The 26,885-nt window shown below is 39.5% G+C and overlaps 1 protein-coding gene across 5 annotated transcripts in view; it reads left to right on the plus strand.

The window, feature by feature from the left end:
• Positions 1-26,282, plus strand: part of LOC123515640 (oplophorus-luciferin 2-monooxygenase non-catalytic subunit-like) — a 38,137-nt gene extending 11,855 nt beyond the window's left edge. Inside the window, exons 3-5 of one of the 5 annotated variants that reach the window (XM_045274459.1) lie at positions 4,609-4,713; positions 4,986-5,125; positions 26,265-26,282. In XM_045274459.1, the coding sequence (XP_045130394.1) occupies positions 4,609-4,713; positions 4,986-5,125 (245 nt within the window). In that variant the 3' untranslated portion in view covers positions 26,265-26,282. Of the gene's footprint in view, positions 1-4,608; positions 4,714-4,985; positions 5,126-7,501; positions 7,562-9,571; positions 9,717-25,050; positions 25,245-26,264 lie in introns of those variants that run through there. The other 4 variants (XM_045274457.1, XM_045274456.1, XM_045274455.1 and 1 more) reach the window with 4 other exon arrangements.
• Positions 26,283-26,885: the final 603 nt, after the last annotated feature.

The raw sequence follows: 26,885 nt of genomic DNA on the forward strand, positions 1-26,885 counted from the left end.
ATATGGAAGAGCTTGGGCGAAGAAGGAAGAAGTTCCTGAACATGGTGATGAAGGAAGAGAGTATCCCGAGTGAATGGAGAGATAGTATAATGGTGCCAATTTTCAAAGAAAAGAGAGACACCCAGAGTTCTAATAACTATAGAAGAATTAAGTTAACATTACATACTATGAAGCTGCTGGAAAGAGTGTTGGATAAAATGCTGAAGGAGGAGACGGAGATTTGTAGTGAACAGTTTGGGTTCATGAAGGATCAAGGAACAATGGATGCAGTATTCGTACTGAAGCAATTAGTAGAAAAGTATGGAGAAAAGTAAAGAGGGGTGTACATGACGTTTATTGATTTGGAAGAAGCTTATGATCGGATCCCGAAAAGCGAGGTGTGGCGGAGTATGAGGTCAAAGGGAGTGAATGAGAAATATGTCAGGATGATTCAGGACATGTACAGGGAAGCCACGACAAGAGTGAGAAGTGCAGTTGGCACTACAGTCTTTCCCAGTAAAAGTTGGACTCCATCAGGGATCAGCTCTTAGCCCCTATTTGTTTAACCTTCTCATAGATGTGCTGGTGGAGCAGGTAACATAAGAGGCACGCACCATGGAGCATGCTGTTTCCATATGATATCGTTTTGGTATCAGAGTCGTGAAGAACTGCAAGAGAGGCTGGAACTATGGAGGGGTTTGCTGTAGGATTATGGATTGAAGGTGATGTTACGACCCTGGAGTTAGTCTGACTGGGTTCCCACAATGATTAAGACACCTGTCACTTAGTAGGTTAAATCACTTTTATTAAAGTACAAAATATTAACATAAATAAGGGAAGAGTGACTAAGTAGGCTTCATTGCAACAGTTTAACGCAACGGCAACTCAAGGGTATACGAGAAAAAAAAAATTAATAAGGAAAGATTAAGAAAAGGAATTTAAATCCTTAACATAATTTATTTACACAAAAATAAGGCAAAGTTAAACTTATTCACAATCAAAATTAAAATTAAGGTACGTAGATAGTTAGAGTTATGATAATCACAGCCAAATAAATAATATAAAGGCAATCACAAAATATCGCACCTCAAAAATATGAATAAATCAGGAATAAGTGCAAACACAGTTGCCCAATAGCCACTCACTGGGCGTCAGCACCACCTGCGACACAGAATCACATATACAAAAGAAGTAAGTAACTCTTCAACTCCAAGAAATATATCATTAAGCTGCTCAGAGGTGTGAAAAGTATTAAATGGGACCACAAAAATAAGTAAATAAGGACAACCCTTATTTGAGGTAATAAGTAAATAATCACACTACACACTTATCCTCCCCTCTGGCTGGTACACAAAATAATAGGTAAATCACTAAAATATTACGATTGCTAGGTAACATAGAAACAAATTAGCACCCAAAAACACTCTTGGCAACACCACACAAACAAAGGCAAGGCAGGCGTCCCATGCACTGCCCAAAGATAAATTCACCAAATAATGTAGGGTTAGCATCCAAAACACCAAAATAATCTCACATCACCAATCACAGTGACTATAAAAGTGCCCAAGAGAAACAGAACCCTAGCTAATCATGAATATAAGAAATATACTCAGCCAAGAACAAAGAGATGAGGGGAGCGGAAAATGGTGGGCGCAGGTGTAACCACGCTGTGGTCTGCGGCGACCGTCTGCCTTGCGCCGGCTCCCACGCCTTTGTTCGAGGGGAAAGCGTTACGTCACTTGGTGTAATCTATGCACCCATTGGCTAAACACTTCAAACGTCCCAGAGGGCGCGATTGTAAAATAATCTGATTGAGTCCGGCACGATTGCTTTGGTCTCTCACAAAGTGACAAAGGGAATAGCGTCGACGACACTCTCTAAAATACCCGACAAGCAGCCGCTTTACACAAAAGCATATGAATAATACAATATATACATACAAATCACGAAATACGAACATAGTATTGGTCTCTCACAAAGTGACAAAGGGAATAGCGTCGACGACACTCTCTAAAATACCCGACAAGGAGCCACTTTACACAAAAGCATATGAATAATACAATATATACATACAAATCACGAAATACGAACATAGTATACAATGAAATAATAAATGGATAAATAATACATATATAAGATAGGTCGTCCTGGGAGCATTACAATAATACACAACAAAAACATTGCTGGCAGAACGCCATTACATCTTAACCTAAAATACAGTACATTATATTAATGTCTGACGGTCGTAACAGTGAGCAGGCAGAACACGGAGTATCTAGAGTGCAACATGACACAGGGAGGCGACTTGTTCGTACAGGACCTCAAGCTGTTGAAGGTGGACGCCTTCAAATACCTTGGCCTAGAGAGAGAGAGATTGACCATAGGATCCAGGTAGCGTGGAACAACTGGAAGAAAATATCGGGGGTGCTATGTGACAATAAAATCAGTGCTAGAGTGAAAGGGAAAGTGTACGAAATAGTTGTGAGGCCAGCGTTGCTGTACAGAGACATGGCAGCTGAAAAAGGTACAAGAAAGGAAGCTACATGTCGGAGAAATGAGAATGTTGAGGTGGATGTGTGGGGTAACGAAGGCGGACACGACACGAAATGACCGGATCAAAGGTACAATGAAGGTGTAGGAGGCGTCGGCGAAAGCACAGGAGAGGAGATTGCAGTTGTTCGGTCATGTGAAGAGGCGAGAGGAAGACTATGCGGGAGAGTAATGAAGATAGATGTGCAGGGCAGACGTGGACGAGGAAGGCCTAAGCTACGGTGGAAGGACCGACTGAAGGAGGATCTCAGAGAGAGGCAGCTGGGGGAGGAAGAAGTGATGGATCGGAACCAGCGGAGATGAATAACGAAGAGATGCGACCCCATATGAAAATGGGAAACGCCAACAGAAGTAGTTAAAATATTGTAGAACAAAGTTTTCTGAATGCGATGATATCTTCAGATATCTGACAAAATGTAATATAAGCGGTAAACGGAAGAGTTTATGATCATCACCATAACATCACTATCTACAAAACCACTTGTCAATCAGTCAGTCACACCATGTTATTCGTGGTGAGTAGACACACGGCCTCCACTTCAGTCCTTTGCAGATGATTTCCTGTAAGTTTGCCAAAATTGTGTGTTATCTCTCTTTCCAGTAAGCTCAGTTAGTACTTCTGATATAGAGGCTGGAGCTTTGGATTTAAAGAGAAAAGAAATAATTTTTTGACCGTTAGTGGTTAAAGAAAAAAAATAACCGTTGCAGGAGAGAGAGAGAGAGAGAGAGAGAGAGAGAGAGAGAGAGAGAGAGAGAGAGAGAGAGAGACGATATGACATGTATGCGAGATTTTTTCTCGCATACATGTCATAAGAAAAACTTTGTTTTTTTGGGTAGATATTTTTCCAGAATCAGTATTAACCTCGTGTCGTGTCTCACTGACACGACACGAGTCACATGCTGACTATTTGAAGTCCACATGATTGTATGCGTCGCAGATTAATGACAACTGGTAATGTCAGCGTTTAAAAAAAAAATATTATCTTCCTCTAGACGCTGTCATATTTACCGGTTGAATTAAGTTAGGTTAAAGAAGTTAGCTGAATAATAACAGTGATCTGCAGCATAAAATGATGGGAAACTATTATTATTATTTCTTTTTTTACACAAATAATTTCAGACAAAAATCTCTCACTTTAAATAAGCATAGGCTGCAAAATTTTAAAAAGCATGTTGCACCTCCTATTAGGCTACCAATTAGCTACATATTGCAACAGTAGGGTGTAGCAGGCTAGATGAGATTATGCAAACTTATGCTAAGTTGTAAGGATGGAAATTTAATTGGGTCTGTAACATAAAAAAAAAAAAAATTGTGTAACTGCAAATAAAAAGATTAACAAGAAAGAAAAAAAAAACATTGGCATATTTAGCTAATAATAAATACTACTAGCTTCATTTCTTACGTATTGCTTTTCCATTCCACTAGAAACATGAAGACATGTAAATGCAATAAAAAAAGAAAAGTTTCTTTTATCATATAATCAGTCATACGTAACAAAAACAAGTGCGAACAAAAAAAAAGCTTTTCTCGCCTTACTTTCCCTCTGAATCATTATGTCTGGCTTTCAACACGTTACTCACCTCAAAACAAGCTGGTGTTTTCGGCAGGGATGCGGGGCACCTCGTTATTCAGGTGAAGGAAACACTTAAAAACAAGACAACACAAGAGAAAATCGTGACAACACACGTCCAATGTGACTGTGTTTATATTCCTAGGTAATAAAAGACGCGAGAATAAAAGTATGGTCTATAGTCCCTATACCATAGACTCTAACTTTTGTGTGATCTATGTGCATTATATATATTAATAGTGGGGATTTATATGCAACATTTGATGAGGCTAGGTAAAAAACAAAGTCAGGACACCTTTTTCTTTGTTTTGATATTTTTGCCTGCCTAATATTTCGGCAGGTCCGCCGACACACATAAAATATCCCGGAGTCTATGACATTGCCTCATATGAATTATTTTCTTCATAACAAGATATAGAGAAGATAAATTGATTATAACGACGTCAGTATTTCAGTATGTATTTTTTTTATTCTATTTATTTATTTTTTTTTAAATACTCGTTTACAGGATTCAGGAGTGGCTGGCTATACATCCACCACAACTATATTACTACTTTGGAGGAGAATGTGTGGAGGATATTAGTCGAACATGACGGATATCTGGATCCTTATGGTGAGTTATGTTTTATGGAAACTAGGGCAGGTAAATGTCGTGAAGTCTCCTATGAATCCAAGGACTATGAAGAGGTATATAAAATATTCATAATGATAATAATTATAATAATAATAATAATAATAATAATAATAATAATAACATTAGTAACTATATTCAGTGACACAAAATATAGCTAAAAAATATTGATAAGATCTCTAAGTGCAATTTACCAAAAGCATTTATAAAAATAACACAAACAACGAGGCACTAATATCAGTAACATCCCGCAGGTAATCCACTGCTGTGCGGGTGTGACATAGCTTGGCTGCTTAATAATGCCACTCTGCGTGATGCTGTGGACAAATATACGACATGTGCTGACGGCAGAAAGCTCATTGATCTAAATCCTACTGACTACGATCATTGCTGAGTACAATAACCATTTATTTTGTATTGTTCTGTGAGCTTCTCTTATCCTCCATAACACACACACACACACACACACACTCACAGAGGAAGTAGACACTGGCCAAAACAATAATAATCCCCAGGGAGGTCTAATAGCATACTGGTTCGGGGGGGGGAGTGCTATTAACTTATCGTAAAACAACCTGTGAGGTCACTGAACGTTTCCCTCTGTCTCACAACACAAGGGGCCAGTCACAGCCTGCTCTTAAAGACAGTTTTCTTTCTTCATACAAAAGTTAAATGCACCTTTCTACATATAAACCCTTCACTTAAAATTCAAGATGAAATATGCAACTCCTAGCTACACCAGCCTCTGAATCCCTTAACTAGCTAGAGGACAATAAATGTACGTAAGTTGGTCTCTTCTACATACAAGTATGGATCCTAAATATTTTTTAAATCTAAAGAACACCACCTCCCCTAAATCAAATATTATCACCTTTTCCTCACTGAAACACTGGGCCAGCATTAATAGAAATGTACTAAGCATTTCTTAAAATTTTTACCTAGCTGGGGAATTTTGCTTAAGACATAATATGACAAGCTCAATAAGTCCAAGTGCAATTTACTTAATTAAGGTTTTGCTGAGCCTGTCCCAGCTAGGATAAGTATGATATATAACGACCCCAAATGCCTTGACACCTCCCTCAACTTTTTCTACATTAACTTCTGCAACATTCGCGGTCTTAGATCTAATTTTCAATCTATAGAATACCACCTCTCCTCTACTAAATCTCATTTTCTTTTCCTCACCGAAACAGCTGTCTGAGGCAACTGACAGTAGCCCCTTCTCTGTTCCCTCCTACTTTCTCTATTCTCATTTTCATTCCAAAGCTGGATGTTGCGTCTATGTACGCAACGACTTAACTTGCTCTCGTGCCCACGCTCTTGAATCTTCCGAGTTTTCCACCATCTGGTTTCGACTTAACAGTCACTCTCAAACTAAATTCATCTGTGCTGTTTATCTCTCCCCTAACTCTTCTGACTATAGTAAATTCTTCGACTACTTAACTTCCAAAGTGGAGCACATTCTGTCCCTCTACCCTTTCGCTGAGATTTCCATTCTTGGAGATTTCAATGTTCACCACCAGCTTTGGCTTTCATCTCCCTTCACTGACCATCCTGGTGAACTAGCCTTCAACTTTGCTATCCTCCATGACCTAGAGCAACTGGTGCAACACCCTACTCGTATTCCTGACCGTCTTGGAGACACGCCCAACATTCTTGATCTCTTCCTCACCTCTAATCCTTCTGCTTATGCTGTCACCCTTTCATCTCCGTTGGGCTCCTCTGATCACAATCTCATTTCTGTATCTTGTCCTATTTCTCTAATCCCTCCACAGGCGTTTTGCCTCTCCCAGTTGGGGGGAACTAAGGAGGTATTATGCTGATTTTCCCTGGAATGATTACTGCTTCCGTGTCAGAGACCCATCTCTTTGTTCTGAACGCATAACAGAGGTGATAGTGTCTGGCATGGAGGCGTACATTCCTCATTCTTTATCTCAACCTAAACCTCCTAAACCTTGGTTTAACTCAGCCTGTTCTCGTGCTATACATGATAGAAAGGTTGCCCACAAAAGGTACTTGAGTCTTCCATCTCCTGAATTTCATGCACTTTATATTTTTGCATGGAATCATGCCAAGTCTGTTCTTCAACTTGCCAAACACTCCTTCATAAATAGAAAATGGTCCTGATGGAGTACATCTTATTGTTTTCAAAAACTGTGCTTCCGTGCTTGCACCTTGCCTGGCCAAACTCTTCCAACTTTGTCTATATACTTCTACCTTTCCTTCCTGCTGGAAGTTTGCCTACATTCAGCCTGTTCCTAAAAAGGGTGACTGTTCCAATCCCTCAAACTACCGTCCTATAGCTTTAATTTCTTGCTTGTCTAAAGTTTTTTAATCTATCCTGAATAGGAAGATTCTCAAACATCTGTCACTTCACAATCTTCTGCCTGATCGCCAGTATGGTTTCCGTCAAGGTCGCTCTATTGGTGATCTTCTGGCTTTCCTTACTGAGTCTTGGTCATCCTCTTTTAGAGAATTCGGTGAAACTTTTGCTGTAGCGTTAGACATATCAAAAGCTTTTGATAGAGTCTGGCATAAAGCTTCTATTTCAAAACTGCCCTCTCTGCAACTTTATCTCAAATTTCCTTTCTGACTGTTCTATTGCTGCTGTGGTAGACAGCCACAATTCTCCTAAATCTATTAATAGTGGAGTTCCTCAGGTTTCTGTCCTGTCACCCACTCTCTATTATTCATTAATGACCTTAACCAAACTTCTTGCCCTATCCACTCCTACGCTGATACCACCTTACATCTTTCCACGTCCTTTCAGAGACGACCAACCCTTCAGGAAGTCAACAGATCACGCAGGGACGCCACAGAACGCCTGACTTCCGATCTTTCTAAGATTTCCGATTGGGGCAGAGAAAATCTAGTAGTTTTCAATGCCTCAAAACTCAATTCCTCCATCTATCAACTCGAAACAACCTTCCAGACAACTATCCCTCTTCTTCAATGACACTCAACTGTCTCCTCTTCCACAATGAATATCCTCGGTCTGTCCTTTGCTCATAATCTTAACTGGAAACTTCACATCTCATCTCTTGCTAAAACAGCTTCTATGAAGTTAGGTGTTCTGAGGCGTCTCCGCCAGTTTTTCTCGCCCTACCAACTGCTTACTCTGTATAAGGGCCTTATCCGCCCCTGTATGGAGTACTCTTCGCATGTTTGGGGGTTCCAGTCACAGTTTTACTAGATAGGGTGGAATCAAAAGCTTTTCGTCTCATCAACTCCCCTCCTCTGACTAACTGTCTTCAGCCTCTTTCTCACCGCCGAAATGTTGCATCTCTTTCTATCTTTTATCGCTATATTCATGCTAACTGTTCTACTGATCTTGCTAACTGCATGCCTCCCCTCCTCCTGCGGCCTCGCTGCACAAGGTTTTCTTCTTCCTCTCATCACTATCCTGTCCAACTCTCTAACGCAAAAGTTAACCAGTACTCTCAGTCATTCATCCCTTTCACTGGTAAACTCTGGAATTCCCTCCCTGCATCTGTATTTACGAATTCCTACGACTTGTCTTGATTTAAGTGGGAGGTATCGAGTCATTTGCTCCCTAATTTTGGCTGACGTTTTTCCACTTTTTAGAGAGCCAGCACTCAAGTGGGCTTTTTTTTATTATCTTTTCTTTTTTTTTGCCCTTGGCTGGCCCTCTCCCCTATATAAAAAAAAAAAAAAAAAAAAAAAAATTTCTACAAGAATATACCACAGATAAGTTATAGAACAGTAAATAAAATCATACCCATGTATACTAAGCATCTTTTTATTTAGTTATAGTTAATCGAAACGAACTTTTGAGATAAGTAATTACTTTCCGTGACTGAAGAATTCGTAGACAAAGCCTAACGCATCTTCCACCAACCAAAACTGTTAAAGACACTCAAGCAAAATCTTGACAAAACCAGCTCACTCAAGGGAGTTTATAACCACAAAGAGGCAGCCATGCTGGGAGTGTATATTTCATAACAACGAGTTATATAACAATGCAAAATAAAGTTCCTCCTCACATCTTTGTAATGCAAAAACACATAATAACAAATCAAATAATATCTTCCTGTTTAATACTTCTCTATAAAAAGACTAGAGAAACAATACTGAAAAACTACTTATAGTACTATAGCTGAAAAATACAAGTCATTCATTAATCTTAGTTGAGAATTATAGAAGAACTAAATAAATAGCGACTCAAGCAATAAATTATACCTTGTTGTAACTGATAATATTTAAAGATTAAGGTACATATATTCTTAACATACTCCCCATCATGGAAGTACAATCTCTTATCAAAATAGATTAGACATTCTAAAGCATTAAAAAAAAGTTTATGCATCCTGAAAAGTAGCACCATAAATAACTTGCAGCAAATGTAACTAAAAAATCAAGTACAATACGTGGTTTAACCATACACCCACTCTTAGTCAACTTTCCCTGTTCAAGATTCTCACTTTTATCATTCATCCCTACATCTTCCTCATCTTATATAGGAAGCTCACTGAAAATATCTGAAGTTTCAGTGGCACTGTTTACATAATAGGAAATTTCTAAGTCATGTAATTTCTAAACAGGTCTACAAAACACTTCCTTGGGAGTCTTACACTGACAAATCTTACTGTACCATCACTGCCAGGTAGTAAACCAGTAATAATACCTAAAGGTCAATTCATTTGAGGCACATTGTCTTCTCTCAACAGTACAATTTAACCTTTTTTTACATTGCAATTAGGTTTTAATCTCTTCACTGTAGGGGCATTTTCTGAAATAATCATCAGTCAGCATTTTCGGTAATTTGTCGAGTTGCCTCTTCCGGAGAAATTCTTTTTATTGAAATCTTTACTACTAACAGGTACATGCTCATCAGAAACATGAGACTGAAATCCTGCAACTCAACCAATCAGAAGATGGAAGGATGTCAAGTCAAAGGGTTACTTATATTAGGATCTTCATTTACATATGTAAGAGCTCATGAATTTATACAAGCCTCTACTTCACTCAAGGTTGTTTCAATTTCACCCTTAGTCAAGCATTTAGTGCGAAGAGATTTCTTAAGGGTTGATTTCACATATCTCACTAGTCCTTCCCACCAGCCTCCCCACCATGGGGATCTGGGAGCGATGAACTTCCATTCAGGACTCAATATACTGAAATATTTCTGAAGGACATTAGCAACACTTATAATGATCTTGGCATTATCTGAGTACATTACACGTGTGGCAGAAAATCTGCGAATGGCTAACAGCAAACGGCTATGTGGCCTATGACCTTGAGCCTTCCATCACCTGAATCTCATGAGCTATATATTTCTGCAAGGAATCATGCCAAGTTTGTTCTCCAATTTTCGAATAACTCCTTCATTCAAACTATCGTGATCCAACTCTGCTGCAGACATCCCTAGTAACTTTACTTGTTCATCTTTTCCTCCTGTAATATGTCCTGGTGTGTTGGAGAAGAAACACTTGGGTCTGCACCTGGTGTTTATTTATAAATACAGGCTTACTGAAAGCTTGGAGGCTTGGTAGTCGGTAGCGGGCGTGATGAGACTTGAGTAGCCAGCGGCGATGAAACTTGGTAGCGAGCGGCCGTGATGAGAATTAAGTCTAGACAACTGGAGTCTGACGGGGTAGAGGTAGGATTGGCTGTGCAGAGACCACAGAAATGGGTCACAGCACTGCAGGACAGGTCAGCCAGTCAGACAAAGGCAAGCAGGATGCCTGGCGAAGCGTGAGTCTTCTCCCAAGCTGTGTTGGAGAGCGACTAGCGGCGCATGGCCCGGGTAGCCTGCGGGACACCCCACACCAGTGTTGCCAGACACTACACATGAAAAAAGGACAAACCTGCTTCAGAAAAAGGACATTTGCCTCCAAAAAAGGACAGCACAACAAAAAGTGTGATATATATTTTTTTTTTTTTTTTTTTTTTACATTACAAGGGCACTGGCCAAGGGAAAACAATGTTGGAAAAAAAAAAATCCCGCTGGTTGCCAGGCCCTGTTTAGAGGAAAGTAGGAGAAAGAAAAAACAAAAAAATCTAAAAGGAGGGTCCAGTTAACGTAAGAGGTGTCTTGACACTCCTCTTTTGAAAGAGTTTAAGTCATAGGCAGGTGGAAATACAGACACAGGTAGAGAGTTCCAGAGTTTACCAGTGTAGGGAATGAAGGAGTGAAGATACTGGTTAACTCTTGCATTAGGAAGATGGACAGAATAGGGATGAGAAGAAGTAGAGAGTCTTGTGCAGCGAGGCCGCAGGAGGGGGAAGGCATGCAGTTAGCAAGTTCAGAAGAGCAGACAGCATGAAAACAGCGGTAGAAGACAGATAAAGATGCAACATTGCGGCGGTGACTTAAAGAATCAAGACAGTCAGTTAGAGGAGAAGAGTTGATAAGACGAAAAGCTTTAGATTCCACCTTGTTTAGTAAAGCTGTGTGTGGATCCCCCAGACATGAGAGCCATACTCCATACACGGGCGGATAAGGCCCTGTACAGAGCAAGCAGCTGGGAGGGAGAGAAAATGGACGAAGACGCCATAGGACACCTAACTTCTTGGAAGCTGATTTAGCAAGAGTAGAGATGTGAAATTTCCAGTTTAGATTTTTAGTGAAGGATAGACCGAGTGTGTTTAATGTAGAGGAGAGGGAAGTTGAGTGTTATTGAAGAAGAGAGGATAGTTGTCTGGAAGGTTATGTCGAGTAGATAGTTGTAGAAATTGAGTTTTTGAGGCATTGAACAAAACCAGGTTTTCTCTGCCCCAATCAGAAACAAGTGAAAGATCAGAAGTTAGGCGTCCTATAGCATCTCGCCTTGAGTCATTTAATTGTTGTTGGGTTGGGCGTCTGTTGAACGCTGTTGAATAATGCAGGTGGTATCATCAGCATAGGAGTGGATAGGGCATTGAGTCAGATTTAGGAGATCATTGATGAATAATAGAAAGAGAGTGGGTGATAGGACAGAACCCTGTGGAACACCACTGTTGATAGTTTTAGGGAAGAACAGTGACCGTCTACTACAGCAGCAATAGAACGATCGGAAAGGAAACTGGAGATGAAGGTACAGAGAGAAGGATAGAATCCGTAGGAGGGTAGTTTAGAAATTAAAGATTTGTGCCAGACTCTATCGAAGGCTTTCGATATGTCAAGGCCGACAGCAAAGGTTTCACCGAAGTCCCTAAAAGAGGATGACCAAGATTCAGTTAGGAAAGTAAGAAGATCACCAGTAGATCTGCCTTTACGGAAACCATACTGGCAATCAGAGAGAAGGTTGTGAGCTGATAGATGCCTCATTATCTTCCTATTAAGGATAGACTCAAAGGCTTTAGAAAGGCAGGAAATCAAAGCTATAGGGCGGTAGTTAGAAGGATTGGAGTGGTCACCTTTTTTAGGGACAGGTTGAATGTGAGCAAACTTCCAGCAAGAAGGATAAATAGAAGTAGAGAGACACAGATGAAAGAGTTTGACCAGGCAGTGAGCGAGTTCGGAAGCACAGTTTTTGAGAACAACAGGAGGGACTCCATCCGGACCGTAAGCCTTCCGAGAATCAAGGCCAGAGAGGGCCAGGAAAACGTCTTTATAAAGAATTTTAATTTTAGGGATGAAGTAGTCAGAGGGTGGAGGAGTAGGAGGAATATGCCCAGAATCATCCAAAGTTGAGTTGGTAGCAAAGGTTTGAGCGAAGAGTTCAGCTTTAGAAAAGAAGAGACAGCTGTAGAGCCATCTGGATGAAGTAAAGGAGGGAAAGACGAAGAAGTAAAGTTGTTAGAGATATTATTGGCTAGATGCCAGAAATCTCGAGAGGAGTTAGAATTGGAAAGACTTTGACATTTTCTATTGATGAAAGAGTTTTTAGTAAGTTGGAGAATAGATTTGGCATGATTACGGGCAGAAATATATAGGGCATGAGTTTCAGCAGTTGGATGGCTACGGAACCGTTTGTGAGCCGCCTCTCTATCATTGACAGCACGAGAACAAGCAGAGTTAAACCAAGGCTTTTTAGCTTTAGGGTTAGAGAAAGTATGAGGAATGTATAGCTCCATGCCAGAGATAATCACCTCTGTTATGCGCTCGGCACAAAGAGAAGGATCTCTGACATGAAAACAATAATCATCCCAAGGAAATCAGAATAGTACTGCCTTAGTTCCTCCCACTTAGCAGAGTTAAAATGCCAGAAGCACCTCCGCTTAGGCGGGTCCTGAGGCTGCACTGGAGTGATAGAACAGGTAACGGAAATTAGATTGTGGTCGGAGGAGCCCAACGGAGAGGAAAGTTTAACAGAGTAAGCAGAAGGGTTGGAGGTTAGGAAAAGATCAAGAATGTTGGGCGTGTCTCCAAGGCGGTCAGGAATACGGGTAGGGAACTGCACTAGCTGCTCTAGGTCATGAAGGATAGCAAAGTTGAAGGTTTGTTCACCAGGTTGGTCAGTGAAAGAAGATGAAAGCCAAAGCTGGTGGTGAACATTGAAATCCCTAAAATGGAGATCTCAGCAAAAGGAAAGTGAGATAAGATGTGCTCCACCTTGGAAGTCAAATAGTCAAAGAATTTTACATAGTCAGAGGAATTAGGTGAGAGGTATACAGCACAGATGAATTTAGTTAGAGAGTGACATTGAAGTCTTAGCCAGATGGTAGAAAATTCTGAAGATTCAAGATTGTGGGCACGAGAGCAAGTGGTGTCGTTACGCACGTATGCGCAACATCCAGCTTTGGATTGAAAATGAGGATAGAGCAAGTAGGAGGGAACAGAAAAGGGGCTGCTGTCAGTAGTCACAGACAACTGTGTTTCGGTTAGGAAGAGAAGATGAGGTTTAGTAGAGGAGAGGTGGTGTTCCACAGATTGAAAATTAGAACGAAGGCCACGAATGTTGCAGAAATTGATAGTGAAAGTATTAGATGAAGTGTCAAGACACCCAAGGTCGACAGCAGAGGGCAGTCCGACCTGGGGACATTTATATATATATATATATATATATATATATATATATATATATATTTATATATATATATATATATATATATGTGTGTGTGTGTGTGTGTGTGTGTGTGTGTGTGTGTGTGTGTGTGCAGTGTATAAAGAGAGACAAAGAAAGAGAGAGAGAGAGAGAGAGAGAGAGAGAGAGAGAGAACCTGTAGGGTTATAATATGAAGTTTAGCAACATTTAGGCCTAAGTAGCTAGTACACCTATGAATTTCTACATACCTGTAATTTTAATATTCAATCGTGAGAATTTCTTCGAAGGAATCTCCATCTGAAGCTACTGAGGTACTTGCAGCCTGTTCATCTACCTGTAGGCTACTGTTCCACTTCCTACCTTCTCTGTGCTGCAGTACATCTGGCTTCAGTGGCTTGTGAATAGTACTTGCATTTTCTCTGTGACTTTGAAGTTACGTCAGCAGATTTCTTTGCTATGTAAGTGCGTCCGAATTCTTAAAATAGATTCGAGACAACTAGTGCTTAATCTGTTTCTGGCCCTAGTTTTTACATTAGTGACTTGTGAGAATACCCTTTCAACAAAGGCTGTACTTAAAGGAATGCTGTATGAGTTCAGTGCAATAATCGCAAGTTCTTGGTAACACTTCTCTCCAACTGCATTCTCATAATTTAGAACATGTGTCCAAAACTTAACTGGATCTGTTGGTATTTCTAAGCTAGGAAACTCTGCTCCTCAATCAATAAATAAATAAATAAATTTTGCTGAAAAAAGGACATTTTGACTGTCCTTTTTTCAAGAAAACTTAAGGAAAAACAGGCTAAAAAAAGGACAGACTGTCCTTAAAAGGACAAACATGGCAACCCTGCCCCACACTGTACACAGAGTAACATACCGCGCAACAAAGTAGTGTCTATCATATTTTAATCCTAATGGCACTACTGCCATTCTTTACAATAATGTTTTCATGCCCTCGGAGTTCCTCATAAAGTTCTCAAAAAACTATGCCACCGTGCTTCCAATTTACCTAGTCAAACTCGATCAACTCTGACTATCGACTATTACCTTTTCTCCTTGCTGGAAATTTGCCTATATTCAGAGTTTCTAAAGTTTTAATCCATCAAACTTCCGTCTTAGTGCTTTAATTCTGCTTATTTACTTATTTTTAATCTATCCTAAATGAAATATTCTCGAACATGTATCACTTCACATCTTCTCTATGATCGCCAGCATGGCTTCTGTCAGGGCCGCTCTACTGGTGATTTTCTAGCTTTCCTTACTCAGTGTTGACCAAGGAATATACAGAGAGGATGTTGTGGTGTGGGTTAAAGTTTGGCGGACAGCGACGGTGCTACCATCTGTTAGAAGCGAGTACTTTCGTAGAAAGTGTTTTCAGGATTAACATAAGAAGATTTCTCCTATGCTTCCCATCCCCTATATATATATATATATATATATATATATATATATATATATATATATATATATATATATATATATATATATATATATATATATATATATATATATATATATATATATATATATATATATATATATATATATATAGGAATAATAGGGGATGTTCTGGGCTGGTCCCCAACATACCACATGGGTTAAAAAATATATACCCATCTCTTTGTGCTGAACGCATAACAGAGGTGTTAGTGTCTGGCATGGAGGCGTACATTCCTCATTCTTTTTCTCAACCTAAACCTTCTAAACCTTGGTTTAACTCAGTCTGTTCTCGTGCTATACGTGATAGAGAGGTTGCCCACAAAAGGTACTTGAGCCTTCATCTCCTGAATCTCATGCACTTTATATCTCTGCCCGGATTCATGCCAAGTGTGTTCTTCAACTTGCCAAACACTCTTTTATAAATAGAAGATGTCTCTTTCAAACTCAAACTCTCCTCGGTCTGTCCTTTGCTCATAATCTTAACTGGAAACTTCACATCTCATCTCTTGCTAAAACAGCTTCTCTGAAGTTAGGTGTTCTGAGGCGTCTCCGACAGTTTTTCTCGCCCCTCCAACTGCTTACTCTGTATAAGGGCCTTATCCGTCCTTGTATGGAGTACTCTTCGCATGTTTGGGGGGTTCCAGTCACACAGTTTTGCTTGATACGGTGGAATCGAAAGCTCTTCGTCTCATCAACTCCCTTCCTCTCACTAATTGTCTTTAGTCTCTTTCTCACCACCGAAATGTTGCATCCCTTTCTATCTGTTATCGCTATTTTCATGGTAACTGTTCTACTGATCTTGCTAACTGCATGCCTCCCCTTATCCTGCGGCCTCGCTGCACAAGGCTTTCATCTTTTTCTCTAATGCAAGAGTTAACCAGTACTCTCAATCATTCATCCCTTTCACTGGTAAACTCTGAAACTCCTTCCCTTCATATGTATTTCCGTAATTCCTATAACTTGTCTTCTTTTAAGAGGGAGGTATCGAGGCATTTGCTCCCCTAATCCTGGCTGACGGTTTTGGCACTTTTGAACTCTTTGAGAGCCAGCACTCAAGTGGGCCTTTTTTAACTTTCTTTTTTTTTCCTTGGCTGGCCCTCTTCCTACGTAAAAAAAAAAAAAAAAAAATATATATATATATATGTATTCATATGTATTTCCGTAATTCCTATAACTTGTCTTCTTTTAAGAGGGAGGTATCGAGGCATTTGCTCCCCTAATCCTGGCTGACGGTTTTGGCACTTTTTGCACTTTTTAGAGAGCCAGCACTCAAGTGGGCCTTTTTAACTTTCTTTTTTTTTGCCCTTGGCTGGCCCTCTTCCCTACGTAAAAAAAAAAAAAAAAAAAAATATATATATATATATATATATATATATATATATATATATATATATATATATATATATATATATATATATATATATATATATATATATATATATATATATATATATATATATATATATATATATATATATATATATATATATATATATATATATATATATATATATATATATATATATATATATATATATATATATATATATATATATATATATATATATATATATATTTATATATATATATATATATATGCCTGCCCGCCTCTGCCTGGACCACACCATACTCCTCACTTGCACTGCCTACGTCTGTCACCTGAACCCTTCTGCCCTTGGTGTTGGACTACCCCTGAGGCCATGGAACATTTCCTACTTCAGTGCCTTCCAAACATACACTGCTTGCTCTGTCTACCCCTTAACAATCTGTTGTCCTTCACCTTACTTGTGCCTTCTTGAGGAAGACCAGCCAGCTATCACGCCTGTGATACCCACACAGGACTACCCCAGGGCTCATAAGGATTCATAGATTTTCGTGGCCTCTTTTGGATCCTTATGAGCCTTGGGGTAGTCCTGTGTGGGTATAACAGGCGTGATAGCTGGCTGGTCTTCCTCAAGAAGGCACAAGTAAGGTGAAGGACAACAGATTGTTAGGAGGGGTAGACGCCAGGGCGGAGAGCCGGGAGCGTAGTGCAGTACGTATGTTGAGAGTGGAAGTGTGGGCATTGAAGCAGGAAATGTTCCATGGCGGGGTAGTCCTACACCAAGGGCAAAAAGGGTCAAAGACGGACGTAGGCAGTGCAAGTGAGCACTGAGCGTGGTGTGGCCCAGGTGGAGGCGGGCGATAGCTGATATACCTTGCGCTCCTTCCCGTGACTGACTGACTGTTTGAATCTTGTAACCAGGGTTGCCACTCACAAAAATATAAAAAGTCAAGATTGCCCTGTAAAAAAAGCCAAGATTGTCTAGATCGTAAATAACACTTAGAATTATACGCCAACATCAATAATACCACAAAAATGGGTCTTACTTCATACATAAATACATTATTGAAAGAAGATTGGAATGGGCGGGTCATTTACATCGTCAGGCTCCCAACTATGCAGAGTTGCCTCATCATGTTGACTGGTTCTCTGGACGTAACGTTGATGACACTTGCCAGTTTTGACATCACTGATGAGTGATGGGGATGGTTTCCGCACGTAACATTCTCCTCCATGACGTGAAATGGCTTGTTTAGCAAGTAATCGATCAGCAACTGCCTCTGCTTGAAGTCTGTTTGCTTGCTTTGTTTTAATTATGTTTACCATAGAAAATACTCTCTCTACGCAAGCAGAGGAATAGGGTAAGGCTAATAAGCCACACATTAATTTTGAAAGCAATTGATACTTCACATGATTATTGCGATCTTTGACAGTTAGTATTTCTTGCCAGAATGAAGTTGCCTTGTCACTCATATCTCTCAAACTTTCTCTTGCTGTAAGGTCTTGCCACTGATTTTCCAAATCATCATAATCTTTTTCCATAACAAGTTGGGAAGTGTATTGCAAGCTCAACAATTGACTTGACACGTCTGTTAGGGTTTAGAGCTTCTTTGGGTTCAATAACCTGCAACTTAGCTAGTACACAGTCTTCTGCAAGGGCAAATCTCTTTTTAATCTGCTTACACAGCTCCACTAAAAATTTTTGACAATCTAACAAGAACCTTTTCTTTGCTCCTTTTTCTGCTATTGGTACTCTCAACAGGTGTGCCTGGGATCGACCACCCAAATTAATTTCTTCTAGATTCTTGTACAGAGAATTGTAACAGGGATCAATATCAAGTTTTTTTTTTTTTGTTAGCACCACATTTTCTTTAATAAAGATGGCTAGTATACTTCTGTATTCATCTGCAATTATAGCATACAGCGATCCCAGTCTAAAATATTCAGACTGAAATTCCAGATTCAGCTTTTCTACTTTGCCAATGATGTAATTAAAAAATAGAAGCATATGTTTAGTGCCACAATTTACCAGAGTTTGGTATATTTCTCCTGCACCGTCGAATTTTACAGATTCCGTTCTCATTTCAAAAAAGAGTTTCAGGGCATCCCACTGCTCTATTATCCTTGTGATAACTTGTCCTCTGGACAGCCACCTTGTCTGTGACATCTTAAGCATTCGATGTTTTGGACTGTGCACGATATCCTGTATTAGTTGAAATTGATGATTACGCTTACTACTTCGAGCGAAATAGCAACAGACATCTCTTAAAAACTGCTCCAAAAAGGAAGGCAAATGAGAACAGGCATGGCTCGCACAGAGCGCAAAGGAGTGACATGTACATCCTAAAATGAATACCGATGGCACTTCTCGTTTTAGAAAGGCTTGGAACCCATTATTTGTGCCCAACATGGCTGAGCAGTTATCACTGGCAAAGCCAATTATATTTTGGAGAGGTATATCTTTGCTTGCAAGCAAATTCTTAACAGCTGTAAACAAGCCTTCACCACTGGCATCTTGAACCTCAACAATATCAAGTAATACATCACAAACTTTACCTTTCTTTTGATCAAAATACCTCACCATTACTGCAAGGATCTGGGATACAGATATATCTGTGCTCTCATCAATTAGTAGAGAAAAGACATTTTCCTTACATATTTTGGCAATTTCTTCACGTTCCTCAAGAGCAATACCATCCCTCATTACATATGAGGCTTTAGTCTTCTTCAAAGACATACTCTGAGCTATTTCACATTTGGGAAACATCTTTTTTAATACTAGTATCAAAATTGGTCTGCTTGCTTAAATGGTGTCCCATGCTCTGCCATGAACGCAGAGAGCAAAAGTTCAGCTTTACTTACGTCACTTGGAAGATCATTTTCATTTTTCTTCTTGATAAACGTATCAATCACCGTGGCATTTTCTTTGCCTCATAGTTTTTCACCTGTTTGTTGGAAGACTTGTGGGTTTTAAGCTTAAATTTATTGCAGTTTTTCAACTTGATGTCACACACTGTGCAAATAGCTGTGTGTTTATCTTCAGGATCAATTTTAAGCCTGTCTTTGAATTCATCATCCTTTAGCCATTCTTGTCGCACTGCTTGCTTGTACCATATTTTAATTTTCTTTTTTTAAGTGGTGTACTAGCTCCACTAGGGCCACTGGTTACCTCCCTATCACTGTCACTAAGTTCCTCTACATCACTCATATTGTCAATTAATTAATCAATGCAAGTTTGACCTGACACAAGAAAGTACTTAAATGCACATCCAACGGTCAAAGGGGCTAAACACGAACTGAATGTAATCTGAATCATGACTCATGAGGTGCGGCGGTCGGCGGATGGTAATTCTGATGGTGCCAGATAGTTCTAAGCAATGGTTAACTCATCCCCTAGGCCAAGTATCAAGGACAATTTTACTATAAGTACTTTTAGAAAACAAAGGAAAAGAATGTAGGAAAACCTAATAATCTACAATTATTCATATAATATTTCTACACAAATAAAAAGACAACATCCCATGTTGGCTGCCCAACGTTTCCCTCAGCTGGACACGTCAAGTTCCCGTCCCGAACTCGTCCCGTACCGTCATATCGAATCCCAGCGGGGAAGGGGATGGGAGTGGGAAGGGATATATATATATATATATATATATATATATATATATATATATATATATATATATATATATATATATATATATATATATATATATATATATATATATATATATATATATATATATATATATATATATATATCTGGTGCACACAGTTTTTTCAGAAATGATGGGCCAAGATGCGAGGGCAAGAACAGGAAAGTAAGGAAATTTTCAGTGTTGAAGTTGAATGTCCCAAAAAGCCAAGATTTACACATTTTATACGAAAAAAAGCCAAGCCGACAAGGTCTATGTAAAAAAGCCAACATCTTGTCCAAAAAGCCTAGGAGTGGCAACCCTGCTTGTAACGGCACTCATCCTCCCCACTGATGGAACCCCCATCCCTCACCCCTTTACTACCTGCGATCCGCGCGCCATCTGTTAGAAGCGAAGCTCCCTAATCAATTCCTCAAGCCCGCTCATTGAACCCGTATATCCTTACAGAATCCTTGGTCTTGAGCATCCTCTTTTATAGATTTGTTGAAAAAATTTGTTGTTGCCTTAGGTATATCAAAAACTTTTGATAGAGTTTGGCACAAAGCTTTGATCTCCAACCTACTCTCTTCCTATAACTCATCAATTATCTTCTATACCAAACTCCTTGTCCTATCCACTTCTACGCTGAGGATGCCACCTTCCATTTTTCTACTTCTTTTCAGAGACAGGGTGGGATGCCACAAAAAGCCTGGCTCATAATCTCACTAAAATTTCTGATTGGGACTGGAAACATTTATTATTTTTATGTCTCAAAACTAAATTTCTCTATCAATGAACTCGACACAGTCTTCCAGACATCTATTCCCTTTTCTTCAAAGACACTATCATTCTACGTACATTGAATATCGTCGGTGTGTCCTTCACATAGAATCTAAACTGGAAACTTCACAACTCTTCTTTAGCTAAAACAGCTTCTATGAAGGGTAAGTGTACTGAGTTGTTTACACCAGTCTTTCTTTTCCCCCATAGTCCGAACTCGCCCATGTATGTACTATTCGTCGCATGCATACAGAGGGAAAAAGGAGGGATGTCCAATCATACTGTTTCATTAAATAGAGGGAAACAAAAGCTTTTTCGTTTTATCAATTCACCTCCTCTGACTGACTTTCTTTAGCCTCTTTCTCATCACCACAATGTTTATCTCTTACAGTCTTCTACGCTGCTTCCGTTTCAACTGCTAACAGTATGCCACTCCTCCTCCCGTGGCCTCACTCTCGGCCATCCAAATTCTGTCCACCTCTCTAACGCAAGAGTTAACCAGTACTTTTAATTCATCCTTTCTCTAGTAAACTCTGGAACTACTTATCTGCTTCTGTATTTCCATCTGCCTATGACCTAAATTTATTCAAGAAGAATGTTTCATGACATTTATCCGTTTTTTTTTTTTTACTTAACTCTCTCTTTTTGTATAATCGTTTTTGTTACCCTTGGATAGTTTTCCCCTCTTACTTAAAACACACACACACACACACACACACACACACACACACACACACACACACACACACACACAATGACTAAAATATGAAAAATAAATAAATAAATAATATGTATCAGAAGGTGTATAAGCTTTAAATATGTTTACATCCTGTTTTATTTCGTCAACTTTAATAACATGGGTGCTGTGGTTGCTACGCTCTGATTGGCTGATGATAGTGTTGGGTTTATAGACTAAGGACAGGAAAATGCTTATTGACTATGTTATTTGCTTATATTTGGACTTACTACGTAAGTAGTTCTTTTCTTTTTAACTTTGATCTCTCCTATCACATTTTTTTCTCTTCACATTCAAGTTCAGCTTTTTTTTTTTTTTTATTCTGTTAACATGTCTAGCATCAGTTACAGACATACAGACTGACAACTACAATATGTTACCAAAAACATATATAACAATATCATATTCGAGCAAACAAACTGTTGAATCATGAAGAAAAAGATATATATTTTTCTATTACTCTCTTTAAATGATGATGATGATGATGGTGATGATTTTACGAGAGAGAGAGAGAGAGAGAGAGAGAGAGAGAGAGAGAGAGAGAGAGAGAGAGAGAGAGAGAGAGAGAGAGAGAGAGAGAGAGAGAGAGAGAGAGAGAGAGAGAGAGAGAGAGAGAGAGAGAGAGAGAGAGAGAGAGAACGTGAGTAAGCGATTGAAATAAGTTGCAAGAGGCACCAAGCGACGTCACTCAAAACTAAAAGACATTATACAAATAAAGAAATCTATTTATATTCTCCATATCTTATTATTAAGAAAATAATTGATACTGGACAATATGACAAACTCCAGATACTTGACGTGTGTCAGCGGACTTGCCGAAACATTAGACAAGCAAAGTCTCAAACAAAGAAAAAGGCGTACTAAGTTGAAGTCTTTTTACCTAAGCTTATCAATTTCGCATGTAGACCCCCATTAGTAATGCGCATGGACCCATGGAGTTAGAGTCTATGGTATGAGCCGTAGTATGTTATCATTAATTAGCGACACGTACTATCATGCGGACTTCAAAATAGTCAGCACGTGGAGCTCTAGCCAGTGAGACACGACACGAAAATGTAGCTTAGTACTGATTCTAGACCGAAAAAAAAATCTTATTTATTGCATTAATATATAAGTAAAAATCACACAGACATGTCATGTCGTGTTTATCTATTTTAACAGTTTGATGATGCCATGAATGAAGTGATTGGGAAGTTAGGCAGGATAGGAAAAAATTAAAATTGAATAAAAAAAGAAAATAGGATAGTAATGATAGGAGAGTAAAGATGCTGATGTTAATGGTAATACATTTGGTAGTAAGTGTTACGTTCACCGGTTAAACTGGTAAGATTGGCATCGGGGAGCCGGTGAACAATAACAATAAAAAAAAAAAACACTGCAGGTTCAACTGGTGAGGAAATGCAAAGGGGGCACTTTAAAAAGCTATTTTAATAACCCATAATGATATTGACACACATAGATATAACATGAAACATGAAACACAGGAAAATGACATACACGTATACATATAACACAGTAATAAATACAACAATAAAGAACCCAACTTAATACCTAACAATAATCCTAATCCTATATAGAGGCAATGTGGAAAACACAGGACGAGGGGAAGTGATACTTATGCGGTGTCGCAGTGGTGAAGTGCTGGGTGATGGTTGATCCCACGGTAGACCCAAGAGGCGTTGTGTTCACTGGTTGAGGCCTGGACCTCAACTTGCTTTCCAGAAAGCCAAGAGCTGGCTTAACATTTCTGGTTGAGTCGAATGGGGCCGCGTGAATCCAACTTCGGGACAGTAGCGGGGCTTCATGAAACGGTGATGTGGAGGGTTCATGAGACGGTGGCGTGGAAGTTTCACGAGACGGTGACGTGGAAGGGGAGGCGGAGAGGTGGCGAACGAGGTAACAAGCGGAGGAGGTGATGGTAGTGGAGTATGTTACGGGCGGGCCGTAACATAAGGAAGAACACTACTGAAAATACATATTGTCTTTGCGACACAAGCACGCGGTCTTTTCCTAAGGAAATAACTGAAGTCATGTAGGGGTTTTGCATTAATTTCAAGAATTTACTCCTGTTATTACAGTATGTGAATAACAGCGAATAACGACTTAGGTCCATCAAGCACTTGCCATAAACAGCTTTATGTATGTACTTGAAACTTAAGAGCTGAAATGGGCCAGCTTGCTCTTTTTCGCTGTTCTATGTTCTTCGTTATAAAATCATTCATATATCTACTTTACCTGTACTGTTAGACTGCATGCACTTTTTCAACATCCAATCCTAACCGCATTGGTAACTGAAGGTTCCTCAGGGATATTAAATAATTGACGTCCTCCCGTTCCGCTACGCTACGTGAATATGGAGTCACGCTCTCAGGTGTAATTACGTGGAGATTTAAAGCGAGGGGAAAATCGTTTGTCGAACGGGCGATGCCGGGGCAATGGCCTTTGCATCACATTTCATCCAGAAGCCGTCCTCTCCTGTTGCAATGTGATTAAGGAAACCTTTTTCCAAAAAAGCGTTCTGTTCACTCTCGGTTAATTTACGAATTTCCCCGAAAGGAAGGTACATAGTCATGCACTGACTATACAAACTATTGAAATCTAGGTATAGTATATTTTCCCCTGATGAAACTTGAGTGATTTGTCTCACGGACATTACAGATTCTCCCCTTAGATTTTCTCTCAAAAATGCATACAGGCCTTGATTGGATCTAATTCCACCTTATTCTCTTAAAAAAAAAAAGTCATTTGCGAATGAAGGTAATGTTAGATAGTAAGCAATATCAAGACCATGCAAGTCGTGTAAAATACTCCGCCAATGCAGGAAAACGTCGGCTAGTAATGTAACGTCAAATTTTAAGTACAGCTCGATATAATCTCATAATGACCGGCATCTGGCCAAAACAAACACATTCTGCACATGATGGTATTCCTCGTGACTGGGTGTCATCCCTTTTAAACGATAATAAAAGCACTCTTTCGGTGGAAAAGAAGTTTCTTCAATGCGTGACATGTGTATTAGGTAGTCGTAGCACAGTAGCTGTTCACCTAATAGCAGAGGGGGGCAAGGTGGTGGATACGTATTCAAAAGGCGTTGTGTTATGGGTATTGGTTTACCACCTCTAATGTGATTCTTGCTTAACTCGCTTAAGTGGCAACGAATTGAGAAACATAATGTCACCAACTTCGATTTTAACAGCTTATGACCATTCTCGCGGGAATGGGCTTTTATTCCGTTTTGTTATGAGATACCGGAGTATTAATTAAAGCCCCGTCATACGCTAAATTATGCGAGAAAAATCGTATCTGCCTTCTTTTGTTTACACACAAATTGCAAAGTGGACACAACGCAACAATGAAATTATCAAATTCTTTTCGTTGAAAATGATGACGTACTTTATTTAGGACATTGCTGAGCTGAAAATCGTTTCTTACAGATCTGACAGTGTTTTGCTCACTCAAATATCTTTTCACTTTCAGGTGTTGTGTGCATTAGGAAGGAGGGTATTGTCTCTCTTATCCTGTGCCATGCCTCACTGGCTGTCTTATTAAACACATTGATTGCATCTAAACCAACGTGAAGAAAGTACTCCACGACGCTCCCTTCGCTATCCACGATGACATATCCCACTGTGAAGGGGAGATGGATAGACTCATCCGAATTCGTCCTCCCTAACAACAGCATCTGTAAAGCTTCTATGTCATGAAATACAATATGGGATGGCAAGACTCACATAGTAATTTTTGTTGTTCTCGTACAGTGTGTACACAAAATTAGAAAAATTATTATATTCCTCAATCCTCTTCGTATCTTTTCCTTCCTTTTTCATTGCCACTGATACTTGTATATCATCCCCTATTTGGAAGATGCATTTACAGAACTTCAGCGACTTAAAGAGGATTTTTATTCTTCGCCAATGGAATTTATTTACTTTTATTTATCTATTTTTATTTATTTATTTATTTACTTTTTTTTTCAATTTATAAATAGCTAGGCTAATGAGGCACCCGTTGTCCTTACCAGACGTGTTGAATATCACGTTCCTTCCCCTCATTTTTTGGGGGGAGTAAATTTCATGTGACATCCTAAGATTTGTGCTACCCTTAGTGCCAGAATCACTATGCTAAAGGATAAGATCCTAGTTAGAATAAACCCCGATCCGGGACATTCCTCAATGGCCCTCTATAGCCTGTTCACAAACTGATCTACCCATGACTATAGGAGTTCTTCGATTTCCTCTGTTGTTATGTTCACACTGTTTAACACGAGGTGATGATTCACTGTCTCTGGTACACCTTCAATGTGTTGTCTTTGCATTTCTAGTACCATTTCTGGGTAGATTCTCAAACTTGTTCCGTTCGTCTCTTCGAACACACGCCTAATTTCATTCAAGAATAACTAAAAATACACAGGCAAGAACGCCAACGGATTCGCTCGTACACGAAGCGGGATTGTATAACTGAATCTGGTGAAGTCACTCCTGAAGTGATGGTCACGAAGACCCTGCAAAGACTGCCATTTCTTCATCTGTAACGAAAAAAAAAAAGTTTTCTCTGATCTTATTAAGTATATAAAAACGCGCAAGATGAGAGGTCCTGTCACAGCAGCGATGTAATACCTTCACCTCCGTTTTTTCTTCCAGTGTATACTTCAACTAATATTTTTCTCCTCACTTGTTGTTTTCTCCTATCAGTAGAGGAGAGGCTGACCATCACTCTTCAATCTTGCACACCCAAGACCAGGAAGGGCAATAAGGGAAAGGACCGAAGAAAGAAACATGTAGATTCAAACAGCGAGGAGGAGGTGAACGTCAATCCGACTAATAAAAAAATGGGACGATACATTAGTAAAAAGGAAGTTTTTTTTCCGTAGGTTATCCTATCGGTCACTAACCTCCAGTCGTTTTGTAAGCGAACAATAGCCTACCTGGAAGTAAGTCATTATGTGTATAGGCCTATTTCCCTCCAGCAAGTCACGATCAGTTGCCGACTTCCTGGTTGGGAATGACACAGACATAAACTGCATTCAGGAAGCGAGAGAAGAATGTAGGTCATCAACCTTAAAGTAAGTCAAGGCCATTATGTGTAGGCCTCCAGTAAGTCACGGACGGTTGCTGACTTGCAGGTACAAAATGACGCAATCTACCCTACCAGGAAGTAAGTCAAGGTCATTATGTTGAGCCTCTGGGCTCGGTCATCATGTCTCCAGGCTCGGTTACTGACTTTCATGTATGACGAAAGCAAGTCAAGGTCATTAGGCCTACAGGCTCGGTTGCTGACTTCCAGGTACAAAAATTATTAAGTCAAGGTCATTA

Source organism: Portunus trituberculatus, chromosome 39 (genome assembly GCF_017591435.1).
Source record: "Portunus trituberculatus isolate SZX2019 chromosome 39, ASM1759143v1, whole genome shotgun sequence".
Lineage (NCBI taxonomy): Eukaryota > Metazoa > Arthropoda > Malacostraca > Decapoda > Portunidae > Portunus > Portunus trituberculatus.